Source organism: Epinephelus lanceolatus, chromosome 15 (assembly GCF_041903045.1).
Source record: "Epinephelus lanceolatus isolate andai-2023 chromosome 15, ASM4190304v1, whole genome shotgun sequence".
In the NCBI taxonomy this organism is placed as follows: Eukaryota; Metazoa; Chordata; class Actinopteri; order Perciformes; family Serranidae; genus Epinephelus; species Epinephelus lanceolatus.
The window spans coordinates 8,218,763-8,230,868 of record NC_135748.1 but is presented as its reverse complement, the minus strand read 5'-3'; the positions used below and the strand labels follow the sequence as shown (position 1 = coordinate 8,230,868).

The window sequence follows — 12,106 nt, the reverse complement described above, 5'->3', positions numbered from 1 at the left end:
GTTTTTCTTTCTTTTTTTTTTTTACCTTAGAACGAGCTGTTCATATCTAGCCTACATATGGAGTGGGTCCACTTCATCACAGAGTCCTCCATGTTGTTTCTACAGTAGCCCAGAACAGACAAACCAAACACTGGCTTTAGATAGCACCACTCGCATTTTCACAACTACCACCATTCCCGTACAGTTTCAGTTCTGCAACCTCACAATTAAAGGGAAATTTCGGTTTATTTCAACCTGTCTCCTATCGTCCTAAATTTGTTTCAAGTGACTAGTGACATAAAAATAATAGTTAGCATGTTAGCCGTTAGCCTAGATACAGCCGGGGTGCATAGTAGCGTCAGACCTGTTAAAAGTAAGTGAACAGGCACCCTTCAAGTGCAAAGTTAGTCCACTAAACAAGCTTTTTTCCACAAAGACCGCCTCATATCGTTATCTTACGTTTTAACAGGTCTGACGCTACTATGTGCCCCGGCTGTATCTAGGCTAACGGCTAACATGCTGACTATTATTTTTATGTCACTAGTCACAAATTTAGGACGATAGGAGACAGGTTGAAATAAACCGAAATTTCCCTTTAAATGCCACTAAATCTGACACACTGGACCATAGATTTTAATAATAATTAGATACCAGACCCCAAGATGGAGCTGCTCACCTGGTGCATATGCCAAAAAAGTTTTCTAGCTATAGGGTTTACTTCTGCTGTATCTAACCAACTGAATATGCACAGTAGTGTTTATCCCACTGGCCCTGCCCGTGAGCTCCCACTCGCCCCATAGACTTTACATTGTGATGACATCACAGATTTTTAAATCGCTTTTCCTGGCTGCAGGAAAGTTTAACAAATATTAAAGCTACAAAACTTCATAATAGAAAGAGGCATAACTAACCTTGTTTGCAGTTTGGGGTGTCCTATCAACAGTTTTACAGACATCTCTTTTAGAATGGTGGCCACTGGGAAAAATTCCCTGTAAGGCTGAGCGGCTTATCTGAGTGTCTGACCTGGACCTTTAAAAGATGTCAGCTTGTGTTTATAGATTCTCTTGCTGCCCCCAAGTGGTAAAAAAAAAATCAAAATATAAATTCTATAAACTGGCAAATAGAATATCATCGTAATTATGAAACATCAAAACTGATCTTTTATTTAAGTAATTCTAATGATCATTATCAGCCAAACAAAATAATTTATATTTCCTGGCTAATATTTTCTGTGTGCAGAATATTCTAGGCAATATGGCTGGCCTAAATGTAATGCAAACAATGATTATAGTGTAATTGTCATTATTCTAGTTGTTGCTGTCATCAGTTAATAGACTGTAAAAAATATTATTATGTATATCGATGTAAATTATCATGTGCTGCTTGCAAGTATTGTAGGTTTCTGTACAGAAAAAAAAAGAGTGAAATAAATTACGAAATGGTTGACAAATACAAAATCATTCAGACCCTCCAGTCTAACAGTAAAGAATACTGTGCTGGTTGAAATCCCTCAGGATGTCTCTCTGCTGTCCTGTGCCTAGTTTTGTCACTTTGCCTGATTAACCTATATGCTGTAGTAGTAGTAGTAGTAGTAGTAATATACCCTCCCTCCGTTGCGTCATCCAGGGCAGAGGGGGGTTGCTCCTTTAAAGTAAATACTACAAGCTGGAGAGCAACCAGAGCGACCGATGACTGACTCGATGTCACCTCAGCATAGGAGGACCTCTAAACCTTGTGGACATGGTTTACTCACCGCTCGATGGGCTGGAAGTTGCAGCAGACTGCGGGAAGTGTTTCAGCTCGGCGTACTAACGGAAAACTTCAGTTGTTAACTGAGGTATTAAATAAATCTTATTGTTTGATCTTTGCATCCATGTGCATGAAATGAACACGCCGATATTGGAAAGCGGAGCAGGGATTATTTCAATTAGGGGAGCGAGCGGCTCAAGACGGAGCGGCAGCGCAGAGGAAGCGCACGGAAAACGCGCACGTGTGGCGCTTTGATTCATATTGCCGTCTCTGCTCGCTGATATGGTTTGATCACTGCTCTTCAATCTGAGGATACAAGCTGGAGGATTCTGCATCTGATCAGCACAGTAAGGGTAAAGATGCAGCGGAGGGCAGTGTCGTGTCTGTGGCTGCTGAGCCTCACCGTGGTGTCGGTGTCAGTCCGCGGATTTCCCACGCACTTCAAGAGGACTTCAGCCAGAGACAGAAACACCACAGCGTCTGTTACTGAGGTAAATATTCTACTATCCTGCATGCAATACATTTTTGAAAGACTGTCAGTTAAATTTATAAACTGACATTTTTAATGTTTGCCTTATTACTTACTTAATCTTGAAAATCACGAGAATATATAGGCACATATTAAGATTAGATATTGACAGATTGTGTTCCTAATATTTTCTGTCAATTAATTTTTGATGTTCAGTATATCACAACTCATCTTATGATTGAGCTTTTTAAGTTAAATTTTTTTTTTTAGTTTAAGTTTTTTCCTTGTTTTTGCACCTCCTCCACACCCAAGTCAATTATATGTAGACGTTTTCTTGGATTTTATTTTTTATCTAATAAAACACTACAGAGGAGTGCAGACAAGACTGTGAACAGCTCCTTGTTTGGAGTGAGCAAGAAGGAATTCAAGTCCTCCCATTGTCCACTATATCAGATTTCTCCATGATAGCAAATTAAAGATGAGAAAAATGGCATAGCATCTGTATTTATTTTATTCTTTGTGGGGATAATTGATAAACAATGTGTTGAACCTCCGCCTTTGAGCATAACAAGATCATTCCATTTGTTGCTTTCTCAAGTATTTGACCATTATTTTGTATGAAAAAACTTTGTTTATTGTGGTAAGCAGGAGTGAAAGTACAAATAGGAATGTGGTTGAATGGCTTTTCCTGTTTGTATTCATAGAAATTCAAAGATATTCAGAATATGCATAGTCCCATAGGGTGGTCAAGCATCAGCTGTTGCCATATGTACGGTGTAATCATTGAATAATCAAGAATACCATATTCTTACCTAATTAAAAAAATATGTTGTAGGGTTGTAGAAAATGACAGCATTCTGTTTTCAGCCCACAGCGGGTGCTCACTATTCACATGAACATCAAAGCTGCACTAATCATTATATACAACAGTGGGTTAAATTACAACCTTTTATGCGAGAGTTGTTGCTTGTAATCACAAACCCACAGAGAATTATCACCCAGCTCAGTTCCCGTCAGTGCTACAGGATGATGCAGCCTCTTCCTTGTAACTTTTGGCACACTGTCACTGCTCTCATCAACCTTGTTTCCTGCAGCCCAAGGCACAAGGCAACTGTTTTCAATGATTAACTCACTATACAGTACCAAACAGCAGACAGACAAACCCAATTCCCAAATGTTGCAATTATATATTTCTGCAAAGCACACAGATATTGTAACATTTGTAAGAGTGTCTGTACATTTGCAGCTGTGGTTCATGTGTGGTTGTGTTTAGGCACATAAACCACTTAGTTATGATTAGGAAAAGGTTATAGTGGGTCAATCATGGCTGGAAATGCAGCAATGGCTTGCTAAAAAACAACTGATTTTGTTGTCCTTTCGCTTCAAACAGTAGTCTGCAGCTTGGCAGCTGGAAATGCCGCCAAGGTCTCACTAAACAATAGACCACCATGCACTTGGATCAGTCTAGTCAAAATACAGCAATCTGTAGCCCTTTTTACACAGAGGAGGCGCTGTAGGGCTTTGACATCCCTTCTTTATGCCTTCTTTGCATTTTCACATAGAACCAAACAACAGCGCCATCATGCTGCTCAGGTGTTTGATTTTACACAGCATGCCAGCATTGCAGACACAAAAGAGGCGTGATGGGTGTGACATAAGACAATATCGGCTTAAAGTTTGATACATAGCCTAAACATTGACAGGGATTTATAAACAATAAAAATGGCATCAACATGGCAATAAAAATCATATGTTGTCTCTGTTATATGGCGGCTGATCTCGCCCTCTGCTCTGAGGGAAAGGAGCTCCCAAATCTCATTGTTTTCCTAATTTGCAGTCATTTTCAGCAGCTGTTTCTCTTCTTTGAGTTAGCTGCTAACTGCTAACAGCTACTTTTTAAATCTCCTGCGGTGGGTAGTGCACATATATGTCATGACAATATCACACCTGTGTTGCCCATGATACTGTCCTGCTGGCAGTCACATTTATACAAATGTGATTTTAATGCTGTTACTACCTCTGATGCTAGTGTAAAGGTGAGACAACTCTGTCCTCCATTCCGCGATTGTGCCTGTTATACAGAACGTTGAGGCAGCATAATGGCTTGAAACTCTTGCCTTGCAGAGGCAGTATAAAAAGGGCTAACGTAAAACGAATATGGGCCAGTTGTTTCAAGTGGGGTGTCAATGGCTCCTTCCCTACTTCTGAACCACTCGCTCTGACCACACCCATCTTTTAATTTGACCTTTATTTTGATATTTTGTGTATGCATCTTACATGGCTGTGACACTATTGAATTGACAAAATCTGTTCACAGACAGACAGACAAACCCGGTGCAGCTGGTTTCACCTGGACCACATTTTATAATGATGTCATACACGCACACAGACTCACATTAAAACAATACCAGGTGTCATAACATGTGCCTGAAAACAACACCCAGTTTTATGGTTTGTCACACCATCTACCATGAAAAGCCAGATATGTTTTCTTAGGAGTTGGTGGAGATCAAAAACAGCTAAAAGAGAGTGAATGATGAACTTACGTTTGTCAGATTGCTTGAAAAACCACTCCAAATAAATATGTAATATATATAAATGTTTGTAAGATGTGTAAACACACAATAGTTTGTGAGACTGTTACTGTAGCTTTATTATCTTTACAAGGCTGTTGTATGTCAACTGTGATTTATAGCTTGTTGTGGAGTTCTGTCCCCATTTTAAAATGAATACTGCTGTTTCAGCTTATGGGCATTATGACATTTAACAAAGTACATCTGTCCATAAAAAGTACTTCCTGATGTTTGATCCAAAAACATGCTAAATAAATAAACTTAGCTGACCACCTTTAGAAAGCTACAGCTAATCCAAGGCAAGAAGCATTACTCGGGCCTGTTTAGACGACAATGATTTCTCTAAAAAAGGAAAAGTCTGTCTTTTGCGTTTTAAAAAACTTCCGAGTTTAAATGACGACGTTATTGAAACGATCCCCGTTCACATGGAGCCGCAAAATCTACTTGAAACACTGTAGTGTGCACGCCAGGCCAATGGGTGACAGTGTTAATTTGCAAAGCAACACCACGGCATGCGCCTGCGCTGAAGCGCCTTCCTCTACAACGTGGTGATTACAAACCAAAACAGAAAAGACACAATGTCGAGTTGCTACAGTAACAGATCTACACTTTGCTGGAGAAGCGTTGATAAATTCAACAGGGTGAGCAGCACAAACAGAGCCCAGCATTGTTGTTGTGATGGTCAACATTCTCGCGCATGCCTAGTGATTGGAACCGTAATGCGCATGTGTGAAAAGTCTCCGTTTTCAGAGGAACTGCATATTGCAAGTTTACATGACAACGGAGACGGTGCCGTTTCCAAAAAATTGCACTCTGGAACCTGTTTTCAAAATGTTGCGTTTTCAGGCACCCAAAACGCCGCTGTCGTGTAAACGATCAGCCAAAACGCAACTAAAGTTTAGCATTTTCCGTTGAAATCGTTGTCGTATAAATGAGACCTCAGTAGGTGTTGAGGGCACAACGTTTCACTGACTGACCAACAACTGATCTGAATTTGACGACGTTCACAGTACGAGTGAATGTGACCGAAATTAGATTTTTTTGCCCTCATGTGATTTTTTCAGAGCAGTGTAGACACAGAAATCTGATTTTTTTTTTCCAAGCAGATTGGGGTAGTGTCATATGAGGTCCTATAGTTGATATATATCTGATCATTGGCCATGCATCCACTGAACAGTCATATCGGATTTTATGGATGTTTTTCCCATACATCCATGTTTTTTTCTCATCATACATGCAGGCGCAGATCACTGCCCATACACTGCTAGACTGCTTCCAACTGCTAGATGTTTTCTGACCGGGACAGTTTGCCTATGCCATGACAGCATTGTTTTCGAGGTACCGACAGAGATAGTGGAATGCAGCCTTAGGTTTGGAAGACCTGTTCTTCTGTGAAACCATCCCTGTCGTGCCCCCATCACTCCTGACTCCTCTCACACCTCTCTCTCCACAGAATTCCGAGCAATAGCTGCTGATAGAGCTAATTCACTGCAAAGCCCATTTGTATGACACCCAGATATCCCATAAACACCTGTTTCTCTGACAATAAGCTACACACTCTCCCAAACAGAAGCACATGGCTAATTATTATGCACAGTGACATCATCGGACCTTCCTACTATGGCAATCATTCAGGAGATAAATATTTGCACCGTTATGTCATCCATTTTTTTGGGAATGTGAAGTTTTTTGTTGTTGTTCCAATGCCAACGTTATTGGTTGCATGTGAGGCGTTGCAGGGCAGAAATCCGTTCACACTGTTGTCAGATATGGGTCACTTCAAACATGAATGTGAACTGTCTAGGCAGAAAGATTGTATCTGGGGAAGAAATGATATTGAGCATTGAGCCCTGTAATATAAATGTAGCTTCTGGCTCCTGATTTCTCTTTGGGAAAAATAACAATTCACTTTTGTACAGAAGTTACAGTCACAGAGTTTGCTTTGAGAAAATGTGACATCACTTCCTGTGTATACTCATCATCTGTCTGTGAGTGAGGTGGAAGGGCTATTAGGTCTTCCTCAGATGCATTCTCTGAGATTAATTTCACAGTATTTTGCCTTTATGAATTACTTATGGCAGAGTGACTTTTCATGCATGCATTAACAGCAGCTAAGGGTCCATACTGGCATTCTGCATTGTGTGATCCGTTGCCTCCATGGGCACACTCCGTATGCTGTGACGTACACTGCTACTACTTTTCAGCAACAGAGGACCTGAGCTGTATTGGAGCTAAAACACATTTTGCATTTCCACTTGAATTTGTGATGTGAAGTGTTCATACTGCAGCTGCAGCTTGCATATAGTCGTCAGGTAAAGTAACCTTCACATTTACATGCTCAGACAGAGACTCTCAGTCAGCTCTTATGAATGGACAAATGGCTGGCTAGGTTTTTAGACTCTTGGCAGAGAGGATGGCTTGATACAGTTGGTGAAGAGGTGAAAGAGTGTCTGTGAGTTGCCTGTTTAATCTGAAAATCAACTGTGAACTCCACTAATAGAGTTGTAAGATAACAGCTGTTGACTGTATTGCCTGACTCACTGCTTGCTCTTCATTTATGGTAACTTTGTTCCAACTGCTTTGTCAAAGCAACAAAATGCAACTTTTGACATAAAAACCCCGTGTGTATATTCCTGCTTTTGCCTGATCATGTCTTTTAAGATTTATTTTGAATTACATATAGGCTATAGCATTTATGTAACAAGCAACTTGTGACTGTGCAAATAATGATTGTCCTCCATATGCAGCAAGAGAAAAGTAAAATGAAAAAAAAAAACAAAAAAACCTAAACCATAGACGTCTCAGATATGGGTCATTTGTGAGGGCGTTGTTCAGGTGGACTTGTTGATCATTTTTGTTGTGGTGTGGTCGGTCATATGGCCGTGGCTAACAGTTAGTTAAACTGTAAGTTGAGGCAGTCGGAGAATACTTATATACTTACACTGATGGTGTTAAAAAGTCCTGTATTGTGCAGCAAAGTATCATTATATCCCTACAATATAACACTACTAAGTGACGGGAGAATACTGCTGGAAGTTGGATTTTGAATTTGTTTTCCAGTCCAGAAAAGCATCAGTGACCTGCCATCATTATTTCACCACAACAGTGCAAAGTGGCTCTAAATATTGAGTTTGTCTGTTTTTCTCAGGGCCCTCTGCAGTCTACTTAGTGGTTAGATTGAAGAGGTTTGAACTGTGATTGGCAGTCCATAGCATGATTGGCTGATATTCCCTGATTCAATTCCAATAGTGCTAACCCTAAATTAACCTTTTATTTCTATTGTGAAGTTTGAAGAACTGTTAAAGCAACATCTGCTAATTCCAGCTTGTTATAGATATTTTTGTGCACCTGACACTGAAACAGGAACCTGCTCCCAAATGAATCTGCACACATTTTAATGCTAAGCTTCCAGCTTCGTTAACCAATGACTGATGATTTATTTTGTTCTTATTCAACTGGTACTCAGAAGGATCTTTGTCTCTTTCTGGCCTTGGATCTGGTGGAACCATTATACAGCATTTTGTTTTCTATGTACAAAACAAACCATTCATAAAAAATAATATCTACTTGTTAAGAGGACCATCTACAACCTAAAAGCATCAAATACCATTTAAAAATATTGAGTAGTCCTCTCAGTCATTTGACTGGACCCAATCAAGCTTTGTTGCAGCAGATTACAAACTTTTGATGCCAGTGTATATGTGCATAGATCTTTTCCTGGCTCCACTGTTCTCTCTTCCCTCAGTTTGGCCTGTGTGTTTTTATTATAGCGAGCGGTTGGGTTCATGTTGCTCACAGGGAGCCTTGACTCCCGACTTAGTCCAGGGTTGCAATATGAACTTGGTGTTTTATACACAAACAGCCACTTTTCTTAACCAAACTCTGGAAGAGGAATGTGAACAGGGAGATATTGAGTGTGCTCTGCGGGGGGGGGGGGGGGGGGGGGGGGGGGGGGTAACCATTAAACAATCACAGGGGATATGAAGGTGCTACTGCTTCAGTAATAATCCTGGATGGACAGTCATCTCTATCCACTCCCTCCCCAAGAGGCATGCTGAAGCTGATGCGACATTTTGCGGAGGGCGTCAAATTCTTGAGCCAGTTCGAGTTTAAGTTGTGCGCTTTATTGAGGAATAGGTTGTGTGGGATGGACTGCTCTCAAATGTCATGCACACTAGATGAGGTAAAGATGAAACTGTATATTATAATCTATGTATCAGAATGCATGCTTTATGTGAAGATCGTGTGTTAGCGCTGGATTCCTTGCCTCTGTGGGTTTTTAATGGAGGAACATAAGCTAGTGCTTTCACTGCCCAAAACTGTACTCAGCAAAAGAGCTCATACACACACTCTACATACATGCAACGTGCATATTATACATTCTATATGCATGAACATAAACTCCTTAAAATAGTAATCTGATATGTGGAAACTTTTAACCTTGAGATTTTCCTGACATTGATGAGGTGCTATCAACCATATCATTTCTGAAGAGAGGAGGCACCACTCTGTTGGTCTTGTTGAACTGTAGGAGCACACCATACAGTTATGATCACTGATTGGTGTTACAGTGATGTTATTTTCCCTTACAAATGATCTGAACTGTTTACAAACACCCACGTCCAGGGAGTAAATTACCAAGACAGCACACACAGAACTAGAAAAGAGCAGTACAGTGCTGATCTCTGCCACGCGGCCAACTGATCGAGGCTACTCAAGGCAATTCCTGTAATTCCAGCAGATGAGCCTCAGCGCATTTCACAAGCATCCCAGAAGCTAATAAAAATAAGCGCCTCATCTATTTGTGACAGAGCTGCGGCACATTGCACAGAGAAGATTGAGTTTTTCTCCTGCTAACAGGCACTGTATGTGAAATATAGATCCAGTGTCATTGTGAGGATGAATGTAATTTTTATTATTAAAACATAGCCATAAATCTTTGATGCATATTGTTCATAACTGGACTTCTAACAGTGTTATGTTTGTCTGTAGGCTACAGAACAGCAAAGTAGGAAATAACAATAAACACAATTACAATAGACCGAAAATCAAGACAAAAAACACATAGCCTGCTAATTCACCGATAGAAGCATAAATATCGAGGAATAATGACCAAGTCAGCAAATGGTAGGCAAAATGCACCACATCTGAGATGCTCTCAGTGTGGTATGATGCTGTGTATCGGATGGAACACAACCAGGTTGCAGGTAGACTGCAGTGCAGCTTCATCAAGTGGAATTGTCACTTGTGGCTCCCTTAGAGCAAACATGGTGGCAAACATGGTGGCAAAGATAACAAAACCATAGACTGTAGATAAAGATGGACGATGATGCATCTCCATTTTCACTTCGCTGTACAGAAATGAAGCTAAAAAATCCTGGATATGGCTGCTGCCATCTTGCTCTGGTGATGTCATTTGGAGCCAGAGTCTGCACAGTAGCGGTCTCCACAGTATCACGTTTTCAGCCCATACACCTGTCCAACCAATTGTGAAAAGTGCCAATGAATGCGGGATGGCCCACCAATTGGCTCACACAATTGTCAATCATGTTGTAAAACCCCCATTTTATAGCATCAAATAACTAATTAAACCACACATATCAGAAAAACAAACACTTGAATAAACAGCTGCGTGATAAAAACTACCAGAAATGACAGAAACCATCTTTGAGAAAAATGTATACCTGGGGTACTTGGAGTTTTCTGTTTGACCCATTTTCCATCAAGTAAACATGGAGGTGGCAGACTTTATGACCTATACTGCAGCCAGCCACCAGGGGGCGATCAAAATGTTTTGGCTTCACTTTCGGGGAACTGTCATGTCTACCACCTTTATACAGTCTATGAACAAAACCAAATGACTTATTGATTCTGTATTGTGCCTGTCTTAAGTGGATCATAAGGTATCAGGTATGGAATTGATCTGTAGATGCTCTGTTTCAAAATAAGACCAACCTTTTCTGAGCAGATGGTAAGGCTTGTTTTTAGCCAAGCTGATAACTTGTAGCCCCTAGCAGCCATTTAAGAGGATTAAGGAGTCAGCAGTCAATGATGGTATAAAACAGTAAATAAAACATTTTTTCAACAATTGCTGAAGATGGAGATAAATACTGTTAATTAGCTACAGCTGATATAGCTGCCACTGTTAATCATGTAATTTTAAATGTTCATAGCGGTGGTCAGCGCTTGCTAAATGTAAGAAGTCAGCTACCTTAATTTTGTCTACAAATACTCGTTAATAAACAACAGTCTATAGCCATGTTAGCAACTCTGTGAGGCTGTACATAGGCGCAGCAGTGCTTTGAACTAGATATTAGCATTAACATGCTAACAACGACAGTGCTAACATGCTGATGTTTAGCAGGTCATATTTTCCACAGTCACCATCTTAGTTTGGCACGTTAACATGCTTAAAGCAGTAAAGGCAAAGCTCAGCTGAAGCTGAAGGAAAGTCAGGAGATCGCCAAAGTCATTAGGATTCATCCTCTGGACATCTGGTGTTTGAACCAGATGTGTCAGTCTGTCAAGAAGATGCTGAGATATTTCTTGGGGTAAGTTTCAACAAGCTGGTGGGCACTAGATGAAAAGTCAGGGGATCACCAGAGTCATGATTAGTTATCCTTTGGCTACCATGGATTTTTTATGACAATCCATTCAGTAGCTGTTGAGACATTTCACAATGTTGAGATATTTCAGTCTGGACCAAAGTGGCCAACTGACTGAAATTTCCTTCTCTAGAACTACACTGCAGGTATGGCTAAAAATTGAGGAGGGATGAAAGATCAGATCAGAGATTTAGCCTCAGAGTAACAAATCTGGGTATTTTGTCAAATGGGAACGAGTTCAGAAATGGAACAGACAATCGAAATCCATCCCTAAATGTGAGTCAAAAAACCTTCCCAAGCCATACTGTCCAAAAGGATAAAATTGCTTTGCATGGTCTCTTTGAATGACTAAATAAATGTTTCCATACAAAGCGTAACTCTTCAGTTTTCTCAGGGAGAGGTCAGGGAGAGGGGAAATATGCCACACACACACTCACATATCGTCATCTACACAAGATAAGTTAAATGGGCTGGCAAACATGCTTGATGTTTTACTCCTTGGATTTCACATCAAATCAATCATGGCGTTTAAAGGTCTGGCCAAGAATACTGTGAACTGGCAGAGTTATTAACTCCCAGGCAGATGGATGGGAAAATGCCCTCTTCCTGTACTCAGTATCACCAAATGTGTTCATTTAATTGAATCATGGCTGTCCCACCCAGCGTTCCACTCTTAACTCTTTAATTGGGTCTATATATTCCTTTTTATATTTTTCCCACGTCCTTATTCC

General features: G+C 40.4%; 1 protein-coding gene across 1 annotated transcript in view; it reads left to right on the top strand.

Moving 5' to 3' along the window:
• Positions 1–1,671: 1,671 nt before the first annotated feature.
• Positions 1,672–12,106, top strand: part of ism2a (isthmin 2a) — a 40,433-nt gene continuing 29,998 nt past the window's right edge. The window contains exon 1 of the mRNA XM_033642213.2: positions 1,672–2,219. Coding sequence (XP_033498104.1) covers positions 2,088–2,219 — 132 coding nt within the window. The 5' untranslated portion in view covers positions 1,672–2,087. The remainder of the gene's footprint in view (positions 2,220–12,106) is intronic.